A 24,724-nucleotide genomic window follows, 5' to 3' on the forward strand; every position below is an offset into this window, starting at 1 on the left:
TCCTTTTATGAGTATATAAAGATAGTGTTTTACAAAAGACCACTGTCTTCAGTGTCTGCAATCTGATGGTAATATTTAATTTGCATTGTTGAGAAAATAAATTTTATATAAAAACATTCCCTAAGAAAAGTACCAATAAGATTAAATTTAGGATTTGCCTATCAATAGGCAAAATACTTCAAAGGGCTTTGTAAAACCAGGATATTATGCATGAGAAGACAGGAAGGGAGAAAAGCATAATTAACATCTGATAATAACAGGTACCAAGCTTGGCATTTAACCCAGGCTTCTAATTTATGGGACCTGAACGTATCAGCAAGGATGGTGTCTACAGTGTTCTACTAGTTAACTAAGTAAGCTCACTCCAACTTCTATGGTCAACTCAATAACTGATAAGAATCAACAAACAGTAAAATTAAAAGCTGAAAACCTTGAGCAAGACAATACTTTTTACATATAAAAAAGAAGAGAAACAAGACAACATTGAGAACTAAGACTAATGGTACTCTTAGTACACTTGACTCCTGAACAACGTGAGTGTGAGCTGCATGGGTGCCCTTACACTGTAGATTTTTTCAATGGTAAATGTTACAGTACTACACAATCTGCAGTTGACTGAATCCATAGATGTGGTCCCCTTAAGTGAAGGAAACATGTATTCGAAGGGCTAACTTGTAAGTTACCTACACATGTAAGTTGTATGTGGATTTTACGGTGTTACTTTTCTCTTCAAAAGATATACTTCAGTGGCAAAGTGAAAGTCACTCAGTTGTATCTAACTCTTTGCGACCCCATGGACTACACAGTCCATGGAATTCTCCAGGATTCTCCAGAACCTACTGGAGTAGGTTCTCATGCCCTCCTCCAGGGGATCTTCCCAACCCAGGGATTGAACCCAGGTCTCCTGCATTGCAGGCAGATTCTTTACCAGCTGAGCCTTAAGGGAAGCCCAAGAATACAGGAGTGGGTAGCCTATCCCTTCTTGAGCAGATCTTCCTGACTCAGGAATCAAACTGGGGTCTCCTGCACTGCAGGTGAATTCTTTACCAACTGAGCTATCAGGGAAGCCATACTTCCATGCAGTTCCTACCAAAATGAATAAACTGAATCTAGTTATGAAAAAACACTGGGCAACCCCCATAAAGAGAGATTCTACCAAGTAACTGGCTTATATATTTTAAAAATATCAAGGTGAACAAACACAAGGTTGATAAAGTGTCCCAGTTTAAAGAATATGTGACAAGCGTATTCAAAGAAGAGATACACGCACCCTTACGTTCACAGCAGCACTGATTACAACAGCCAAGACGCGGACACAACCGCAGTGCTCACTGACAGATGAACTGAGAAAAGAAGACACCCCGCCCCCAGCACACACACACTGAAACATGACTGAGCCATCAAAAGAGTGAAGTGATGTCACTTGCAGTAACACGAATGGGCCTAGAGATTATCACACCAAGCACAGCAAGACAGAAGAGAAAGACACCACACGATACCACTTATACGTGGAATATAAAACGCGGCACAAATGAACACTTTCACAAAACATAAACAGACGCAGACACAGAGGACAGGCTGTGGTTGCCAAGGGGGAGTGGGAGTAGGGGTGAGAAGGACTGAAGTTTGGGAACAGGAAAGGAAAACCATTTATAAAGTGTGGAGGAACAACAAGGTCCTTCTGTAGAGCAGAGGGAACTATATTCAATATCCCGTGACAAACCATAATGGAAAAGGATATGAAGAGACTTTATACATACACACCACTTAGTCACTGTGCTTACAAAGGAAATTAACACCATGTTAAAACTATTCAATAAATTTTTTTTAAAAAGTCAAATCTTCCCAAATTGATCTGTAGATTCAAAACAGTCTTAATTAAAATTCTAGGACTGCCCTGGTGGTGCAGTGGGTATGAATCCGCCTGCCAATACAGGGGACACAGGTTTGATCCCTGGTCTAAGAAGATTTCCACAGGCTGTGGAGCAGCTAAGCCGGTGAGTCGCAACTACTGAAGCCTGTGTGCCTAGAAGCCCTGCTCCACCATGAGAGAAGCTGCCACAGTGAGAAGCCCAGGCACCACCACCGACGCGAGGCCCCCACACTCCACAGCTGGAGAAAGCATGCGCAAAGCCACGAGCACCCAGCGCAGCCGCAACACGGAAGAAAATAAATAAAAGTACTTTTAAAATTCTAAATAAATTCACGCGCAAAGCAACGAGCACCCAGCGCAGCCACAACACAGAAGTAAATAAATAAAATTATTTTTAAAAATTCTAAGAACCTTTTTTGTAGATAAATTCAACAAACAACTCCGAAGAAGAACAAAGCTGGAGGGCTCACACTGATTTCACAAATTATTATAAAACTACAGTAATCAAATCAGAAAGAATTTTTTAAAAAACCCTCCAAAACAAAACAAAACCCAAAACCCCGAATTAATAAACTGGACTTCAAAATTAGAAACTTTTGTTTTTCAAAAGTCATTGAAGATAATGAAAAGATTTATTTCTTGTACCTGATAAAAGACTTATCTAAAATATATAAAGCACTTCCAAAACTCAAGGTAAACAACTATACCAGGGGTTGGCTCACGTTGATGTATGGCAAAAACCACCACAATATTGTAAAGTGATCAGCCTCCAACTAAAATAAAGAAATTAATTTAAAAGAAAAAAATACCCCAATTAAAACACAGGCAAAAAGATGACTTCATGTGTGTAGCCATATGTCAAAACTTACCTAATTGTACACTTTAAATATATATAATTTGTTATATGCCAATTATACTTCAATAAAACCATTAAAAATGTAATCTGTCTTCTTCACTAGACTGACAGCTTCTCAAGGGCAGGAATTATAAATTATTAATGTTTGTGCCTACATTAGCATCTTCCCCTGGAGGAGGGCATAGCAACCCACTCTCCAGTATACTGGAGAATACTCTCCAGTATTCTTGCCTGGAGAATCCCATGGACAGAGGAGCCTGGTGGGCTCAGTCCCCGGGGTCTCAAAGAGTTGGACAGGACTGAAGTGACTTATCACGCACACACAATGTAAGAATACAGAAGCAGTTGAGTAAGTACTTGCTGCATAAACATAATTAATGAGCAAAACAGGAAGTACATTGAGGTTAAAATGAATCCAGAAATACTTAATCTGGACTAAGTATTATGTAATTGACATATATTTAAAAATTCATTTACCAAGAGCATGACATGGTAAGAGCTATGAGGAATCACCCAAAGTGAATCCTTAAGTAGCCTAATCTCACTGGACGTCATTTCGACATCAAAAAAATCAAGCCTGCCAATAATTTTTATATTGTTTATCTCATAGAATTGCTTGGAAAACCAAATAAAACAAATTAAAAACCCTTCAATACCTTCAGCTGGTATTTGGTGTCATCAGACTTAACTTTGTAAGAGAGTAGAGAAACCAAGGGACTCCCTGGTGGCTCAGCTGGTGCAGAACCTGCCTGCCAACGCGGAAGACATGAGAGACATGGGTTTGATCCCTGGATTGGGAAGATCCCCCAGAGACGGAAACGGCAACCTGCTCCAGTATTCTTGCCTGGAAAATTCTACGGACAGAGGAGCCTGGCAGTCACAGAGCGCTGGACACGACTGAGCACGCAGACACACGTGCTAGAGACGCCGAGACATCTGACTCCATTCACGCAAGGCTGGGAGAAGCCCGGTCTACTGGCCTGACTGGAAATCGAGAGACGAGAACAACCTCCTTCTGTCTTTGGCCCTGCAGTGCACAAATCTGTTCATTATTCTTAGCAATAATAATAATAATAATAATAATGCCTACTCTGACCTCTTAATTACAGAAAACAAACACCTGTCTTTTTAAAAGTGGTTGAAAAATATAAAGTACCAATGATCAATTTCTATTGCATTTTAGAATGGTTTCTGTCTTCTTTCCTAAGAGAAACAAAAGTTAACTTTATTTCCTTCAGGTTTGGGAAATCAAAAATGTACATACAGATGCTTTTGCTCTCAACAAATTAAATCCTGAGTTTTCTAAGTAAACACCTTTCACAACTATGTTGTTTGTTCTGAAAGACAACTGCCCTTAGCTTGTTTAAAATTTAAATTTATTGATAAACTTTTCTGAAAATGCAAAGGTAAACAGTGATAACAGCAAAGAAGAGACAAAAGTCTGAATGACCTTTGTGATAGCTCTCCCTAGGGATAGCCTTAAGACTTCATGCTCAAAGATAAATCTTCACCTAAGTTAAAAACTTAAGGAACCCATTTAAATCTTTTCAAGAGCTTATTACAACTTTATGAGTTTTAGATTTAGTAGTAAGAAAAATTCTTATTTTCTTTTACTAGTAATGAAAATTTATGATGAGAACAGCAAAAAATAATTGGAGATTAAAGAAATTCTACTTACTAATGGGTTATGCCCCTAGCAAGAAGGTTTATTCAAAAACCATCTACCCCAATTTTATTAGTATCATTAAAACAGTGGTGATTATGCAGCAGAAAGAACACTCTTGCCTTTCATTCCCATGACTAACAAAAATTAAGAAAAGCCAAACTCCAAATGAATTTGGATCTTTCCCAATGAGCTGGTGTCATTAGTAATGATGTAGGGCTGACCAACCTAGATAGCATATTCAAAAGCAGAGACATTACTTTGCCAGCAAAGGTCCGTCTAGTCAAGGGTATGGTTTTTCCAGTAATCATGTATGGATGTGAGAGTTGGACTGTGAAGAAAGCTGAGTGCCAAAGAATTGATGCTTTTGAACTGTGGTGTTGGAGAAGACTCTTGAGAGTCCCTTGGACTGCAAGGAGATCCAACCAGTCCATTCTAAAGGGGATTGGTCCTGGGTGTTCTTTGGAAGGAATGATGGTAAAGCTGAAACTCCAGTACTTTGGCCACCTCATGCGAAGAGTTGACTCATTGGAAAAGACTCTGATGCTGGGAGGGATTGGGGGCAGGAGGAGAAGGGGACGACAGAGGGTGAGATGGCTGGATGGCATCACCGACTCAATGGACGTGAGTTTGACTGAACTCCGGGAGTTGGTGTTGAACAAGGAGGCCTGGCGTGCTGCGATTCATGGGGTCGCAGAGTCAGACACGACTGAGCGACTGAACTGAACTGAACTGAGGGCCGTTTTGTGGCAATGGGCACCTCTAGTGTTGCTCAATGAGAAGTACCAGTACTATGAACAATGGGTCCACCTTTGTCCTTCTATCAGTTCTGCTGATACAAAGATACAGGGACCTGTGATGTTTACGACAATGTGATTCACTAGAGGGCAGGTTTTATATTAAGCATACCAACATTCTGGTCAGTGTAAGATGTCTAGGCATCTTCTTTATGTTCTCACAGAAATATCAAAACAATATCACAGCACCACAGTAAAACCTTTTAGTACCAAAGCTATTTACTGGATGTTCTGGGGGAACATTAGGGGAAAAGCAAAGCAGGGGGAAGATCAGAGTTTTAAATTCCTTCCCTCTATCCATACTTATTGAAAGGTTTTAACTCATGACTGCTCCAGGGAGAATTACAGCAAGTAGAGGAATAACACTGTCTGGATAAAAGTATTTGCCTGTTTGCATGACCTGTTTCATATTCATTTAAAAGTCTGATACCAACCAGATGCCCCACAATGATGATAAATTTAATTTATTTCCAATTTCTCAAACTCTTCTACAGATTCAGGCAGCACAGTCACAGCCATTAGCTCACTGAGCCTGGATGAATCATTGAAGGAATGGAATTGATCAGGCAGATAGATTGCAGTACATGGTTAAGAGTCTCCAAAGAAGGGAGATGGCAGAAATCCAACATCAAATAGATGATGAAATGGCCATTTCCATTAAGGGAACATCACATCACAGATATTAATTAGAAGGCACTAAAATAGAGTTAAGTGGATATGGGGAAAATGCTGAGTTGAAGTCACCCTGGGTGTCCTTAGCCTGAGGTAATTACAGATGTGAAGGTGAGTCATGGATCTGCGATTTTCCATCAATTTTACAATGGCTGCAGGTAAATTAGACCAGATATAACTCCAGAGTGATGAAGCTTTTTTAGACTGGAGAGAAACTATCCTCAAAAAAGAAAAAAAATCTAATGTTTTACTAGTCCCAGGGAAATTACATCTTTTATTTAGAGGAACATTAATGGGAAATGACAAGAGACTACTTCTCTAGTATGACAGAAGTGAAGGAAATGAAACAATCAGCTCTGAGCTTAAATGCCCTGCACTCTAACAGATCTTTCACAAATTCATCTTTAAATATGGATGGAATATTTTGTTCTGAGTCTTCAGTTCAAACCTAGCTTAACAGCTAAAAATTAAAAATCTTTTAAGAGTATTATTTGATACACTCAAATACTGGAGACAATCACATTCCAGACCTTCAGCACCCTCTAAAACAGTCTGAGACCAATATTCAAAGTATTCATAAGCCCAACAATGAATTTACGACAGCTTAATTTTTTTTGTTCTGTACTTCCTTACACTTTGTCCCCTAATAACTTCTAACTGCATCCTTCTTCTCTGCATACATAATACACAACAAATGCAGACAGACAACCAGTGTGTGAGTTGAGACAGTGCTGAGAATAAAAGGGTTTTATCTTTCTCTTTTAGTGCATTTTGGATCAACCTCAGAATACTGGATGAAATGCTTCAGGTTATTAACTTCAGGTTATAGCTGTGTTTCTGTCAAAGAAGAAATTTCTTTGCTGAAGTTTCATTCTAAACTTTCTACAAACTCAATCAACAATTTTTATTTTTTGCCTTACCTCACCAAAACAGCAGAATCACAAGGATATTATAAAAAATAATATAGCATTACCTAAAAGGTGTGGAATAACTTGTTGAAAGCCCTTTCACCTACAAGCACTTCTAAAAGATCAGGACACATCAGCGAAAATGACAACATAAAAACCTCACAGAATTCCTTATCCATAAAAATAATAAGAACACTGGTGAACTTGTGAGAATCATCTTTTTCTGAACTGTAGGAATTAACCAAAGGCTTGCAGCAGTCTGAGAAGTTTATTAAAGACAAATTGACTGAATATTGGTAAACACAGTAAGTTGTGTTTATCTTGATAACAAGCCTCACTCTGATCTTGAAGCTCCATGCAAGCAGGAAGAAGTGTCAACTGCCTGGTAGAGTGGTGAAGGTGAGCCCCAACAAAACCATAGAGCCCTCTGGCAAAGAATGAGTGACTTATAGGTTCTAGGCATTTAAAGAAGTCTCCGTCTAATCATTAGCTAACCGCTAATCTAACCATCCAGAGACTTTAGTGACCACACATGAAATACAGATTTCACAGTATTAGGAAAGTCACTAAACAAACAGCAACAAAAACAAACCATGAGGAAAAGAGAAAATCTGATTCCAAGAGTGGCCACATTTAAAACGTGCAGTTTTCAAAAAAATTGAGACATGCAAATAAATAAGAAAGTTGGGTCCATATTCAGGGAACAAAAGTATTCATGAGTAACTGTCCCTGAGAAGCTCAGATGCTGGACTTACTAAACAGAAACTTTAAGTCCAATGTTTTAAATATGTTAAAAAAAAAAAAACAAAAAACAACCTAGAGAAAATTATGTCTAAATAACTAAATGAAAATATGAGAACAATGCGTCACAAATAGAGACTCTCAATAGAGATAAGAATCAAATAGAAATTCTATAGTTGAAGAGTATAATACCTGGAATAAACATTTCACTGAAAGGATTAAAAAACAGATTAGAGATGGCAGAAGGAGGAGTCAGTGAACTCAAAGATAGTCAATTAAAACTATCCAGTTTCAGAAACAAAAAGAATGAAGAAAAATGAACAGAGTTCAGAGACCAATGGGCTATCACCAAAGGTGGCAACTAAAGTCCAACTCTGGCCACCTGATGTGAAGAGATGACTGACTGGAAAAGACCCTGACGCTGGGAAAGACTGAAGGCAGGAGGAGCAGGGACGACAGAGGATGAGATGGCTGGGTGGCATCACCAACTCGATGGACCTGAGTTTGAGCAAGCTCCGAGAGTTGGTGATGGACAGGAAAGCCTGGCGTGCTGCAGTCCACGGGGTCGCAGAGTCGGACACGACTGAGCGACTGAACTGAACTGAACCAACACGTGCATAATAGGAGTCCTAGAAAGAGAGAGGAGAGAAAGGGACACAAAAAATACTTAAAGATATAATGGCCAAAAATGTACCAAATTTATATAAACATTGAAGACATTCAATGAATCCAAATAGGATAAAGTCAAAGAGATACACACATCATGGAACAGCTGCAAGACAAAGAGGAAATCCTGAAAGGAGAACATAAGGGACAAAATTTAGGTACATCCCTGTAGGCTGCCTACAAATGTATCTGAGGTAAACAGTGTGGCCCCAGAGTCTTAGTCCCGTCACATACCTCTTAGTAGAGGGACTAGCTGAGTTATACATTTGATAGAACTAACAGGAGACGGTTTTCATCCCACTGTAATCTTTGAGAATGACAATCAACCAAATTCTTCTACACTTAGTCTGTTAGTCTGCTGCACTAATCTCAAAGTGGGAATAGACGGAAAGAGGAAATGAATCTTCTTCTGCAGAAAGAAAAAAGGCATCAGCAACTGATGGCTGGTTATGGCTTTTACATGGGAGTGTTCTGTTAGGTGGGCTTCCTAGGCGGTACAGTGGTAAAGAATCTTGCTGCCAACGCAAGAGACACAAGAAACGCGGGTTCAATCCCCGGGTCAGGAAGATCCCCTGGAGAAGGAAACGGCAACCCACTCCAGTATTCTTGCCTGGAAAATTCCATGGACAGAGGAGCCTGGTGGGCCACAGTCCACAGGGTTGCAAACAGTTGGACGCGACAAAGTACACGCTTTTAGGGACCTGAATAAAAAAGCCTTAACTTCCCTACAGTGGCTGATCAAGAGTTTCTTAAGAGTTATGAGTTAACCATCATTTTTTTTTGATAGCTTATACACAAGCAAATACTCTGACACAGCAATATTACAATCTAGAGAAACTTAAGGAAAATGCTGTAAATCCTGGTAATAGGCCTGTAAGTATAAATTTGACTGTGTTTCCATCTTTTCTCCTCCCATGTTAACATAAGTCAAATAGGCACTATGATAATCATACTTTTTCTCTTCAGATTAGAAATCAGAATAAACATAAGGTCACTGATTTATTCCCTTCTATAAAGCTCACTGTTGTACTGACCCTCTTCAAACTGCACCTGTTTTCCTACTTAGTGTGTTCATACTGAAGCACAATGAGTCACTCTGGAGGTGTAATAAAAGGACAGTAATAGGATTCCTGCTCAAAGACAAATCACTATCTTTTTTTTGAGGGTACTATATCATAAAAATTTCAAACTAGAGAGTAACTGAACCATTTTTACCCTTGTTCTTCAGATAAAGAAACCAAGAAAGAAAATGCGGGGATAAAATATCTCACTCAAGATTATGAAAATGAAACAATTAAAAAAAAACAAGTATAAATTAATGAAATAAAATATTAAGACTAATTCCTTTGTTGTTCACCAGAAACTATCACAACATTGTTAATTGGCTATACCCCAATACAAAATAAAAAGTTTTTTTTAAGAAAAATATTGGGACTAATGCCCACGGAAAAGAAAAGCTGTAACTGAGTGGCCTCTGGTCTTCATGATCGTCATAGACGGAGAACCATCCCATTGTCCAGATGTCTCAGAACTAACCTGTGATGATAAGACATTCATTGTGATCCAGCACCTCAGTGAAGAGCCGTGAAACAATCAACTCAGGGTTGATTAAAAAGCGGATTTCTTCTTGCACAAGTCCTGCACTGGTTACACCACCTCCAACGAAACGGTTTGCAAAATCCACCTATTTGGGAAAATGTGACATGTTAAATGCTGCTTTAAAATACCTACATTTATGATTAAGAAGTACTCCCTCTAAGCTCTGCCCTTCCTTTCCTTCCCCATATAAATCAATCCCCAAATTATCAATCTTCCCAGGGATACTGGATTATGGTTGACTGCACTCTTTCCACTTCACTGCAGTTAGCATCTCTGAATATTTCTTTGGATTCCAAAACCTTAGAATGAACTTAGAATACAGAGCTTTTAGGCAAAAGCCTCAATGTAATCATATGGGCTCTTGTTTAGAAACCTTATTTGTGCTCCAAGGGCTACAAATCAAGGGAGGTTTTATCTGGAAAGGTTTTAAGGTCATTTCTCTACCATTCACTACTCAATTTCTGTTTATGTACTTCATATGACATAATTACACAAACATGTCTCATCTTATTGTGCTTTGCTTTATAGTACTTCACAGATATTGCAATTTTTTTTTTTTTAAAACAAACTGAATGTTTGTATCAACCCTGCGCCAAGGAAGGCTCTTGGTGCCATTTATCCAATAGCATTTGCTCACTTTGTGTCATATTTTGGTAATCCCTGCAATATTTCAAACCCTCAACCAGCAAAAAGATTATGACTTGCTGAAGACTCAGATGATGGTTGGACTTTTTTTAGCAAGAAGTACTTTTTAATTAAGGCATGTACATTTCCTTAGACATCAGTGCTACTGGACACTTAGAAGACCACAGTATAGTGTAAACATAACTTTTATAAACATTGGAAACAAAAAAATTCATGAGACTTGCTTTATTGTGATAGTCTGGAACTGAACCCATGATGTCTTCAAGGTGCATAGCCTGTACTTGTTTTATATAAAATGGCAATCAAACCCTTGTCCTTAAAGATTTGAAAAGTTTAGGAAGTAACCTTTTGTGAGTAATTTCTTTTTTTTTTTCTTTTTAAAAACTTAATTTACTTTTAAATTGAAGATAGCTGCTTTACAGACTTATGCTGGATTCTGCCAAACCTTAACAGAATCAGCCATAGGTATACATATGGCCCCTCCCTCTTGAACTGCCCTCTCACCTCCCTCCCCACCCCACCCCTCTAGGCTACAGAGCCCTGGTTTGAATTCCCTGAGCCACACAGCAAATTCCCATTGGCTATCTATTTTACATATGGTAATATAAGCTTCCATGTTACTTTCTCCATATATCCCACCCTCTCCTTCCCGCCCACCCTCCACCCGCGTCCATAAGTCTGTTCTCTATGTCTGCATTTCCACTCGGAGAAGGCGATGGCACCCCGCTCCAGTACTCTTGCCTGGAAAATCCCATGGACAGAGGACGTTTCCACTGGTGCCCCGCAAATAATTTCATCAGGACCATCTTTCTAAATTCCATATATATGTGTTAGTGTATGACACTTGTTTTTCTTTTTCTGACTTAGTTCACCCTGTATAATAGGCTCTAGGATGAACCTATTATACTCTATTATACACAGTATAATAACTTTTTAAGGGACAAAGATTTCTTCCTTCTAAATTTAATCACAAGCCCCAAACTGCATAAATATTACAAACTTTTTGCTTTAATACACCTAAGGGAGGAAAAATGAAGATAAAAAAATTTAGTTTAACCAGAAATTAATACTTGAAATTTAGTTTAAAATTACATGTAAGTTTTCTATGAAGCACTATGATGGGATCCCCAGGTTCCTACTAATAAAGGTGGGTGGGCTAGACAATCCTCAAGAGAAGGTGAACTCCAGGAGATAGAGAAGGACAGGGAAGCCCGGCTTGCTGCAGTCCACGGGGTTGCGAAGAGTTGGATATGACTTGGCAACTGAACAACAATGAGAGAAAGCAAACTCAGCCTGCCAGGATTATTTGTCTTAAACTTACTATTGTCCCCAACAGTATGCCAGGCTCTATGGGGCAACATGTAAGAAACGGCTTCTAACTCTGTCTTATTCTGTTTGAGGAGTTCTGTGTGCAGGTCAGGAAGCAACAGTTAGAACTGGACATGGAACAACAGGCTGGTTCCAAATCAGGAAAGGAGTACGTCAAGGCTGTATATTGTCACCCTTATTTAACTTATATGCAGAGTACATCATGAGATACGCTGGGCTGGAGGAAGCACAAGCTGGAATCAAGACTGCCGGGAGAAATATCAATAACCTCAGATATGCAGATGACACCACCCTTATGGCAGAAAGCGAAGAAGAACTAAAGAGCCTCTCGATGAAAGTCAAAGAGGAAAGTGAAAAAGTTGGCTTAAAACTCAACAATCAGAAAACGAAGATCATGGCATCTGGTCCCATCACTTCATGGGAAATAGATGGGGAAACAGTGTCAGACTTTATTTTTGGGGGCTCCAAAATCACTGCAGATGGTGACTGCAGCCATGAAATTAAAAGACGCTTGCTCCTTGGAAGAAAAGCTTTGACCAACCTAGACAGCATATTAAAAAGCAGAGACATTACCAACAAAGGTCCATCTAGTCAAAGCTATGGTTTTTCCAGTGGTCATGTATGGATGTGAGAGTTGGACTATAAAGAAAGCTGAGCACCGAAGAATTGGTGCTTCTGAACTGTGGGGTTGGAGAAGACTCTTGAGAGTCCCTTGGACTGCAAGAAGATCTAACCAGTCAATCTTAAAGGAAATCAGTCCTGAATATTCACTGGAAGGACTGATGCTAAAGCTGAAACTCCAGTACTTTGGCCAACTGATGCAAAGAACTGACTCATTGGAAAAGACCCTGATGCTGGGAAAGATCGAAGATGGGAGGAGAAGGGACGACAGAGGATGAGATTGTTGGATGGCATCACCAACTCAATGGACATGAGTTTGAGTAAACTCCGGGAGTTGGTGGACAGGGAAGCCTGGTGTGCTGCAGTCCATGGGGTCACAAAGAGTCGGACATGACTGAGTGACTGAACTGAACTGAGATTACACATACACACCAAACTTGTGTACATACACAGTCATATACAATGAAAAATCCAGAATTTAGTAAGTAATGTAACAGAGACTTCTATACTGTATAGGAAGAACTCCCTCCTGGGTCTCTTCTTTACTGTCACCCTACTACCACACTCACGACACTTCTGACACCAGATGCATGGATTTCCCACAATTCTGCAACAACCAGCTGGATGTCCTACAATCCAATTCAGTTCTGACACTCTCTACCAGGAGTCAGTGAATGATCCCACAGGCTAAGGATTCAGTCCTACAAGACTTCCCCAGTTTAGATGCCAATTTCAAGCCACAGACTGACACCAGTACTTCTAATTCACCAGCTATTAATTAGAGTTCCCATTACCCCCTTCCAAGGTTTGATGACTTGCTAGAATAGCTCACAGAATTCAGGGTAACACTTTCACTTACTGATTTATTGTAAAGGATACAGATGAACAGGGCTTCCATGGTAGCTAAGATGGAAAAGAATCTGCCTGCAACATGGGAGAACAGGGTTTGATCCCTGGGTGGATCCCTCCTCCCCTGGAGGAGGGCATGGCAACCCACTCCAGTATTCTTGCCTGGAGAATCCCCATGGACAGAGGAATCTGGCGGGCTACAGGCCATGGGGTTGCAAAGAGTCAGACATGACTGAGCCACTAAGCACACACACAGATGAACAGCCGGATGTAGACACCAGGGCAAGGCACACGGGAAGGGGCACACACACAGATGAACAGCTGGATGTAGATACCAGGGCAAGGCACACGGGAGGGGCACACACACAGATGAACAGCCGGATGTAGATACCAGGGCAAGGCACACGGAAGGGGCACAGAGATTCCACACCCTTTCCACAGATGAACAGCCGGATGTAGATGCCAGGGCAAGGCACACGGGAGGGGCACACACACAGATGAACAGCCGGATGTAGATGCCAGGTCAAGGCACGCGGGAGGGCACAGAGATCCCACACCCTTTCCAGGCACGTCTTCTCCCAGCACTTCCGCATTCACCAATGCCAACGCTCTCCAAATCCTGTACTTCGAAAATTTTCATGGAAGCCTTCAACACATTCGCATGACCAATCATTAACTGAGTCTCTAGTCCTCTCGCTTTCCCAGAGGATGGGAGGTGGGGCAGAAAGTCCCAAACTTATAATCATGGCTTAGTCTTTCTGGTGCCCAGACTGCATACTGAAGGTACCCAGGAGCCCACCAAGAGGTGTGTTATTAGAACAAAAGACATACTGGGCAATTTCAAGGGATTCAGACACTCTTAGTTAGGAACTGGGGTCAGAGACCAAATATTAGAACGAAAGGGATTCCCAGTGCTCTCACCTCTCAGGAGATCACAGGGTTTTAGGAGGTCGGTGCCAAAAACAGGGTGCAAAGATGAATACAAAGATTTCCTATGATTTCACATATACTTTCAGACTATCGTGTAAGATTTCTTAAAACTTGTATTCTTTAAAGCAATTATATGAAACGGTACTGTGAGGCCTATCTTACAAAAGTGAAACAAGAATATGAATTTTAAAATATTTATTATTTATTTATTTTGCTGCACTGGGTCTTAGCTACAGCATGTGGAATTCAGCTCCCTGACCTGGGATCAAACCCAGGTCTCCTGCATTGGGAGTGTGGAAGCCACAGGACCACCAGGCAATTCCCAAGAATATGAATCTTCTGACGTGTAGAAATACATGTGAAAAGAGAGAAATCAGAAGATAAAGTAGTCTTCTTTCATTACACAAAAACTTAGAAAATACTGAAAAATATGACTGGACAAATTTTTGAAATAAGTCACCACAGTGAATCATATAGATTTGGGTTTATATTCTGGCATAATGAATCGAAATTAAAACTTTAGCTGATATAGAAAAATAATTTTCATTAAACTAGTCTACTGATTAGAAATAGTTACCTACTACACATAAAGTCTTTATACACTGGGTCACTCATTGCTTAAACTGTTCAATTCAAATATTAATGAAACATGCTGAGAACTATGGAATACAAAGATGAATAAGACGTGGTTCCTGATTTCATAGCAGCATAGTCTAGATGGAAGTCAGGCACATAGTTAGAATGATAAGATGATTATCAAAGAACCTATTAGGATGTATTTTTACTTCCGAAATAATACAATTAACTCAAAGTGGAGCATGGGGAGAACAGGGGAGCGTTACAAAGGATGCAGCACTCCATTGAGAATGTCCTGGCGTTTAGGCTGAAGGAATCACTGCACAAGGACATGGGGAAACCACGTGCAAAGAGCTGTGTGAATAGAGTGGTAAGCAGAGTCCTTCGCTTTCTGCAAAGTGCAGTATGTGGAGAGTTCAAGTTGGTAATGAGCTGGTCTGGGGGCCAAGAAATTTACACCGAATTCTGAAGATTCTGAGAAAGATTCTAAGAAAAAGAACAACTGTATCTGTGTTTTAGGAAGATAATTTAGACCAGAGTTTAAGGAATGAACTGGAAAAGTAAGAGCAGAAAGACTGGTTAGGTAAATACTGAATAGTTTAGACAAGCACTCCTAGGCCCTCGAACAGGTCAGTGGGAGGGAAATGAGACCCAGCAAAAAAATAAAATGAACAGCTCTTGAAAACTGAGAGATTGGCTAAATATCATGGTACTCAGAATAGAAATGAGAAACAAAGAAGGTCTGAGATCAGCTAAACTTAAATGTTACTGGAACAAGATGCATAACTAAATTTAAAAGATAAACTCTATTCAATCTATACCGTACTTGAAAATGATAAACGAAATATAGTTAATGCGCATGCTATTGTTCATTCTTTGAATAAAAGGCCAACATTTATTACTTAAAAGGGATGCACAGAAACAAATACACTAAACTCAGTATGCCTCTGAAAGCAGGAATCTTTTAGAAAATCAAAGTTTCTACTACTTAAAAAAGTTCTTAATTAACGGCTCTCTATTATAGGTGAGAAACCTGTTCCAGTACATGAAAACAAGCACATGAGTGTTTCTTTATTTTTAGCCTTTTTCCAACTCACTTTACTTTAAAGCTACTTGTTCAGCTTACTTAGTTTCTGAATTATAACTTGATGAAAAGAGAGAAATGATAACACTCCTTAGAGAGGTTTTGTTGTTGTTGCCATTCAGCATAATGTAATTTATACGCTACACCAGGAGCTTTAGAGCACCGCAATACAATATTCCCTGATCTCCTGGGGATACATGGCATTGGTAGGGAGAAAAATAAATAGAAACCTTTATGGTATTCTTTTAATCACCAAGGTTTCACATTTCATCTATAATACATTCCAAGGAAGTGGGGAGAATCTCAGCCTTGAATGTTGCTGAATAACTCCTTGCTGAATTGTACTGGAAGGAAAGGTCAGCATTCCTGTGGTGCTAACAAGCAGTAGCTTTGTTTATTCCATGTGTATTAAGCCTCCCTCAGTTAATCCAAGATGTTAATGTAGGTAAGAACCTCGTCAAGATGGAAATGTGGGGGAAAAAGCGAGTCATTCAAAACAAATTTTAGCCCTATTTCAGAATTATTGCTTTATTATATAGAAGCAAAGGGACTTATTAAATACAAATTCTAGAAAAACTTAAGTACCGGACAAAAATTAATTCAGTTATCCTAAGTATTTTAGTCTATAATCTTCATCACTGGATGAAGGTGATTTAAAACAAAATATAGTCTGCCTCTTTGAAAATATTAAATACAAATATGTCTAAATAAAAGGTCATTCTAAAAAGAATGTAGGCACCTACCTAAAGCATATGCATGAAATAACTAGCCAAATGGAAATCAGTCAGGTCATTTTATAATAAATATTTTAAAAAATAGTCCACATTCAAACAAACTGTCCATTATTTAATAACTGCATTATTTAACTTCTAACCCTATATAAACGTAAGGCTCTGAAGAAAAATCAGCTCTTCTCAGTATAAATGAAATGGTGTACAAGTTTCTTTCAAAGAAAATCAGGATTACAATGCTCTCATAAATAAGATAAAACACAAACATTTCATCTCTGATTAGTGATTTTTTTTTTTTTAAAGATCACTATAAAGCAAAAGGAAAGCACATGTTTGGGTTAGGTGTTACAACAATTTAAAGCTAGATACACAAAACGTTTTATTTGTTAACTCCTTTTTCCAAAAATATATTTTTAAGTAATGGCAGTGACATAGAATAATAAAAACTGAGAGATGGACAAAATTACCTGCTCTGAAACAGGACCTCAAGAGTCAGCAAGTGAGACAGCAAGCGTGTTTGGCTCACATACCTGAAACTATCACATATGGGAGAGGACTTTCTTATCCATCAGCTTTAGATGTCTGCCTCCTAGACCCAAACAAGGCTGGTGGCAGAAAAACATCTCAAGCTGGTCATTATTTAGGGCAGAGCAAGAGCCTTTAAAGAAAAAAGAACACAACTGTCTGGTGACAGCTTGTCAAGACTATACCCTGGGAACTTCCTCCACTGTCAATTTACAATCTGTGTCTGAACCAAGAGGCCTGATGTTGTCCAGATCTTGGGATTTTCTGTCAAAGGCTTTTTAAAGAGGCACATGTAAGATACAGAGAAGGAACATCCGCGGATAACAGCATTACCACGGCTGTCAAGGTGATCTGGTCGGTGGTTTTCTCCATTCTGCTATTATGCTTGTTTGCATTAAATCAACTTAGAAGAAAATAAACAGCTTTTCAAATTTCCTTCGCGGGCAGAAGCCTGACAAGAGTCTCCTCCCGCCCCCCACCACAGCGATTCGCCTACCTGTAGCATGCCCTGGCCGTTTCCTTCTATGGTACCTTCGTAAGTGACATGCAGTCGAGTCAGGAGTTTTTCACATCTATGATTGAAAAAGATATTTCCTCATTTATTTATTTATTTTTTTAACCTTTTTTTTTAAATTTTATTTTTAAACTTTACAATATGGTATTAGTTTTGCCAAATATCGAACTGAATCCGCCACAGGTATACCCGCGTTCCCCATCCTGAACCCTCCTCCCTCCTCCCTCCCCTACCCTCCCTCTGGGTCGTCCCAGTGCACCCGCCCCAAGCATCCAGTGCCCCAAGCATCCAGTACCGTGCATCGAACCTGGACTGGCGACTCGTTTCATACATGATATTATACATGTTTCAATGCCATTCTCCCAAATCTCTCTACCCTCTCCCCCTCATTTATTTTTTTAATGGTAAGTATTTCACTAAGAAAAGTCTGACAATACAGGTTAACTAGAAAAGAAAACTGAAACTATTCCAAATCTCAAAAGTCAGAAATAGATGCTTTCTCTTCACATTCCTGGGATAGTCTCCCCCAATTTTTCTTATTCAGTATATAAATATACATATCTAAATTAAAATGGGATCATATACTGTTTTGGAAACTGGTTTGCCCCTACAAAATACCAGTTTCTCCCCTTTTATTTTTTAAAAAATATTTTTATACAATTTTTAAAGGTTACTTTCTATTTACAGTTATTAAAAAATATTGACTATATTTCCCACGTTGTAACATCCTTGGGCCTATCTAACATCCAACAGTTTGTATGTTCAACTCCCCACCCTACCCCTGCCATCACTGGTCACCACAAGTTTATTCTCTGTATCTGTGAGTCAGCTTCTTCTTTGTTATATCCAGGAGTTTATTGTATTTTTTAGATTCCACATATAACTGATATGATACAGTATTTGTCTTTGTCTGACTTATTTCACTTCTCAACATAATGCCCTCCAAATCCATCCATGCTGCTTCCAAGGGCCAGATTTTGTTCTTTGTTATGACTGAGTAGTATTCCATTGTGTGTGCGTGCATGTGCGTATCACAGCTTCTTTACCCATCATTTCCTGATGGACACTGGGTTGTTTCTGTATCCTGGCAACTGTGAACATGCTATGAACATGAGGGTGCATGTGTCTTTTCAAATAAGCTTTTGGCTTCTTTTGGATATATACCCAGGAGTGGAATTACTGGGTGATACAGTAGTTCTATTTTTAGTTTTTTGAGAAACCACCATACTATTTTCCACAGTGGCTGTACCAGTTTAAGTTTCTCCTTTTTTAAAAGTTGAAAAATTTCTCAAAATGTTTTTAAAACTCAGGATCTAAGAAATGTTATTATTATGCTAGAGTTGGCAACCTAAGGAAAAATACAGAAAAAAGTGACCCCCAAAATTATATACGATGCTCAGAGGGGCTCTATTTTCACTAGTTTGGAAATTGTGTGTGTGTGGGGTGGGGGGGGGGGGGGCGGGGAGGTGTCTTAATGACATGCTACAGAACTCCTACAGAAATCCTGATCTATGGTATTTTTTGAAACTGATAAGGTAAGCATAGTACCTGTAAGTCACAATTATTTTCTTTCCTTTTCATAAACCATGGTCACTAAGGTGAATATAGGGTTCAGATAAACTACCCCCAAATTTGGCACCCTGGCATATTGAATATTTTAAGCTGAAGAAGTTTGAGAAAATGGCAGAAGCAGAAAGGTCACTCTGACTTCCTACCCCTCGCATCCTTCTTGTGCGAAACAAGCCATAAAACTCTCACGTGAGGGACACTACCTGTGCCTGGAAGAAAGGAGCATTCTTATCTCTGAAGACAAAGAAATGCCAAGAAGAATTCTAACAAGCAGACCGCGCTGTTCCCTGCAGTGTGCTATAATCACCCCATGCTTTTTCACACACCGTATTCCTGCATGACTGTCTACTCTTCACCAAACCTAGCATAAAAACACATAGATCCGTTTACACACCGTATTCCTGCATGGCTGTCTACTCTTCACCAAACCTAGCATAAAAAGACATAGATCTGTTCACACACCGTATTCCTGCATGACTGTCTACTCTTCACCAAACCTAGCATAAAAAGACATAGATCTGTTTCTTTGGGTCTTCATTTCCTCATAAAGGTTCCTGTGTCACATAAAACTAATATTAAAAATTCCTTTTTACTAATAGCAGTTGATGATGACATTTTTCTTAGATTTTTTTTCTCCTGATTATTTACTGAATAAAAATAAATAAACCATAATAGAATTCAACAGAATGTAACAGATATAAACCCCTTTCATAGCATGGCATAAACTTTTTGGAGGGGACTTGCATATTTTTAGAACAATTACATTAAAAAAAAAATAAAACAATTCAGCTGGGAAGCTCTATTTATTTATTGGGATTTGCTTTCATCCTGGTATCAGTGAGTCCAAATATCTTTCTAGTAAGGCTCCAATCTGGGTTATTCAGTGTAGTTCTAAAAGCTTCATCTGTACTCATTTAATCTTCACAACATCCCTATTACTATCTCCCTTCTACAGATGAGGCAACAAAAGTACAATAAGCATTTAAGTAACCTAATACTAGTAAATGAAGCAACAAAGATCTGAATCCAGAAAGCCTAAGGTCAACTATATGTTTAGAAAAATTACTTCCCAAATCTCTTGGAGAAAGTTAGTACCATAAGTTTGATTCTTTTTAGTTTCCTTTTGGAAGGGGGGAGAAATCCTCCTTTCCTAGCTATTTTATTCCAAGGGAGATCATCTCTGAGGATACTATGGAAAAGGTAAAGAAGCATGATTCAGAAATCTCATCTGTTGTCAACTATTCTCTGTGATTCTCAATAAAATTACGAAATTGCTAGAAACTAGTTTTTTTTAATAAGCATCCTTCAACTTCCTAATAGGTTTCCCCTTCTGTCCCCAGCAAATTCTTCACACCACTGCCCCAGGAATATTATTCTGGTTCTCTGTGATTAATTAAGCCTACTAAGATATTTCGGAGAAGGCAATGGCACCCCACTCCAGTACTCTTGCCTGGAGAATCCCATGGACGGAGGAGCCTGGTGGGCTGCAGGCCATGGGGTTGCGAAGAGTCGGACACGACTGAGGGACTTCACTTTCACTTTTCACTTTCATGCATTGGAGAAGGAAATGGCAACCTACTCCAGTGTTCTTGCCTGGAGAATCCCAGGGATGAGGGAGCCTGGTGGGCTGCCGTCTATGGGGTTGCACAGAGTCAGACACGACTGAAGCGACTTAGCAGCAGCACTAAGATATTTATTGATAATCACAGGGTTAACTATAATGCCAGAAGTTTGGAACTCAGAAAAGCCTCTAGCTTCCTGGCACCCATTTAGCCCTGTACTCTTGGGAAAACCAAACAGTCCTTATCTCTTCCTCATCCTCTCTCTTCAAGTGAATGCATGTTTCTGGTTCTGTGGAATCTCGGAGATGGATTTTAATTACATTCTCCAACTCACTTATGAAGCAACTAAAACAAGAGATCAATGAAATGAAAAAAAAAAAAAAAGTTTGAAAAGTATCAAGTTAAATTCTGCCTATCTAGGTTAAGGGGACTGTCTGGATCTTCCTTAAGGGGCAGAATTATCTTATGGACACAGCAACCTCACCAATCCCTTCACTCCCAGATGGTGTACAAACAGGTGCCCTTTGACATTAGTGCCAAACAAACCAAGAGGCAGAGGAGAGATTCTGAGCTAAATTAAAAACAACTCCTCTGAAAGATCTATAAAACCTACACCAAAGCGACATGAATAAAACATGTATTCCTATTAGAGACTAATAAAAGAGCTAAGAAAAGCAACCTTCTGTACTCTACTCTGGGCAGATAACACAGCAGATTGTTACTTTTAGTTCTAGGCACCATATTTTAAGGGCCAATTGCTTAGGGTATGTTAAGAGCAGAGTTTAAAGGGTTTACAATCCATATTACATGTGAAATGAGTAGTTTAATATGTACTTATGTGCATTGTTAGAGGTGGGGGGTGGATCAAGAAAACATTAAGATACATGAAGGAGGGTCAAATGTGAAAGAAAATCAGATTTACTGTAGCTCCAGAAAGAAGAACCAGGAATGGGATTTGGCATGGTAGGGGATTTCTGGAAGACAGACTTTTTCAATGACTTAAAGTATCGGATAATAACACAAGCAGCCCACAGTGGGACGGGTGCAGTCCAGCAGTGGATTTCCCATCCCCAGGCTGCCTAGTCTCTGTCTGCTATAGGTATTACAGAGTGGACTTTTCAGTAGGCAGCGGGATCAGATGACTTCCTGGGTCCCTTTTATCTCTAATATGCTATGATTCCAAAATGCTGTACATGGCTCTTCCTTTCTGACTCAATTTTGTTCTTGTTTTTGTCTTTCTTTTGGTTGCTTAATCTTTTCCATTTCCCTCTGCTATAATAATATCATCTCAGCCATGCAGTCAGCCTCCTAAATTAAGTCTGTTTTTCTTTCACCTCACAAATAAACATCTTTGATGGATGAAAACACAGGCAAGTCATCTAAGCATGTATACCTTTTCAACTTAATTCCTTGAACAATAACTAATTGCCTTTCATCATTAATTCCAAACAAAACAATTACAAACTATGATAAAAATCATTAGAAAGTGAAAATGAAGAGGCACTGGTTAACATGAATGCACATCCGAACTATGCCTTTAGTATGTCAGATCATGTCCTCACATGCACTGAGAAAGTAGGCCCATTCTGCTTTAAGTGCTCTGGGGATTTGTTCCAGGTTACAACTATTTCGGGGCACTAAGGAACTTACAAATCTGAATCAACTCACGTTGGTTACTATTATCCTTAGCACATATAAGGAAAAAAACCCTAGGCAATTAGAAACTTCTACAAAATTGCCAATTCTCTGATGGTAAATTCTTTGGATGGTAAAGGATCTGCCTGCAATGCAGGAGACTCGGGTTCTTTCCCTGGGTCAGGAAGATCCCCTGGAGAAGGGAATAGCTACCCTCTTCACTATTCCTACCTGGAGAATCCCATGGACAGAGGAGAGCCTGGTGGGCTACAGTCCATAGGGTAGTAAAGAGTCGGACACAACTGAGCGACAAACACAAACACACGGGTGGACAGCCAAACTCCAAGATTCTTTGTCACTCAGACAAATTCTAAATAAGTACAATTTACACTTTATTTTAATTTTAAAAATGCACTAATCTTGTCCTCCAGAAAGAAAAGCCATAAAATACCAACACTAGCTATAAAACCGAGGGTAAGGAGGAATATTAAATACTGGTGTTTAATATTATGTCTTTCACAGAAAACTCCTAATTCTAAATAGGACTTTGTTTCAGAAGACAAAACTAAGGCAAAAGAGTAGAAATGAAAGGGCTGCAGACTGATTCAAAAGGCATGACCTTTCTAACGATGAGAGCTGTCATCTTTTAAGAAGAAACTCCCTGGTCCTAGGGCAATCAAGAGGCTGGAAGACTATCTTTTCAGGGGCTATAAAACTGAATCCTCTCATGGTGAAAGAGTCCTAATGCTAAGATTACAGAGATTTACATTATTATTACCTTTCCCACTCTGGAAAATCTTCAAGACTCTGTCTTGTAAATGTCACCAACCCAGTGGGTTCTACAAAAGCAATAAAGAGAAACACATCCAAAATAAGTTTTGAGTTTGAAAAGACTGTGTATTTAGTAAAAGAATGGGTCTAACAAAGGCTATAAAACTAGTCAGGAAATACTAAGCCTAGTGTTGGAATACAAGAGAAGGTTGATTTAAAATAATATCCTTACAGTAGGAATTCTTTCTACAAAATAGTAAGCCCTCCCTAAGGCACAAACTACACACATAACAGCACAAGGGTAGGATGTAAGTGCTGGAGCTTTTCGGTTAAGTTTTCCAAACTGCACATACTTTAAAAAAACCGGTGGGGGGCACACCATACTGGATACAGTTTATAAACAAAGACAAACTGAATTTTAATCTGTAGTGTCCTTTAAAAAAAAGTCTTAACCCTAAACCTATGGACTGGTGAATGTCAATACATTTATGCGTTTTATAATAAATATGTCTAAGATTAAAAAAGAAAATTGTTGGCACGTACTTTGAGGTGACACAGCTAAATTCAGGGCTTAGACGGTATGCAGTTGCTCTATTTATAAGGCGTCTTAGCCAGAAGGAAGAATTACTGTATTCTAAGAGGTTACAGAAGAGTGATGACATGGTTTTCAAGGAGCAATAGACATGAGAGGATCAAATGCAGTAAATTTTAGAGGATAAGATCCTTCTTTGGTAGGTTTACTTTTTTTTTTTAACTAGTGGCAAAAACAACAAATAAATCAGCTGGCCAGAAGTAATTTGTTTGATTCAAATCAAAGAACAAACTAAGAAGGCCAGGCCATTTCTGTTTAAAAAAAGAATGCTCTTAAGCAGAGAGAGAGATGTCAGGAACTGTCAGTGACAATGCCGGTGGGGCCCCAGGCAAAGGCCGGCCGTCCTCTCACTCCTCTGGGCGACTCCACATTTCTGTGCTCTCAGCCACAACCAGCAACACCTCAAAAACCACATGGGGCAGTTATAGTAGAAAACGGAACTTTGTTAACACGAGCTACAAAATATTCTCTAGATGTCTAAGTTCCTCTAAGACAAATGGCTAGCATGGTTAAAATCTACAAGTCACATAATTCAAACACTAGAGCAGGGACTCTAGTAATAGGAGACTAAAGTCTGTATCATCATTCAGTAATTTAGCAGAAAAATAAGAACATTAAATGGCCCTCATGTATACTAGGAGAGACCAAGAGAATTTTAAAAAATGAACATTTCTGACAAAGCAAGAGAAAAGGCACAAGAATATGACTCTTTAGATATATATTAATAACCCCCCCCCAAAAACCCTTGAGAACATGCCTATTACCTTTCCTTCATAAAAAGGCATCTTTTATACCAGAATACATTATTTTGGTTAATCAAATATTTCTCTTAATAAACTCACAGTATATACTACATATGAGTCATCACTTTGTATAAATACTCCATTTATAAGCTAGTTTTATCTAAAATTATATTGAAAATAATTCAGAAAGCTGTTTAAAATCATTCAGTCTCAAGAGCCTCACTATAATTATATAGACTGACAACCCTAAAACATTGGTCTTGATGGAACTGC

The 24,724-nt window shown here is 39.1% G+C and overlaps 1 protein-coding gene across 3 annotated transcripts in view; it reads right to left on the reverse strand.

Annotated features, from left to right (window-relative positions):
- Positions 1-24,724, reverse strand: part of PARG (poly(ADP-ribose) glycohydrolase) — a 114,541-nt gene that overhangs the window by 25,760 nt on the left and 64,057 nt on the right. For all 3 annotated transcript variants that reach the window (XM_027530507.1, XM_027530505.1, XM_027530506.1), the window contains exons 11-13: positions 23,124-23,184; positions 17,562-17,637; positions 9,713-9,860 (exon numbers count right to left, since the gene is read on the reverse strand). In XM_027530507.1, coding sequence (XP_027386308.1) covers positions 9,713-9,860; positions 17,562-17,637; positions 23,124-23,184 — 285 coding nt within the window. The remainder of the gene's footprint in view (positions 1-9,712; positions 9,861-17,561; positions 17,638-23,123; positions 23,185-24,724) is intronic.

This window comes from Bos indicus x Bos taurus, chromosome 28 (assembly GCF_003369695.1).
Source record: "Bos indicus x Bos taurus breed Angus x Brahman F1 hybrid chromosome 28, Bos_hybrid_MaternalHap_v2.0, whole genome shotgun sequence".
NCBI lineage: Eukaryota > Metazoa > Chordata > Mammalia > Artiodactyla > Bovidae > Bos > Bos indicus x Bos taurus.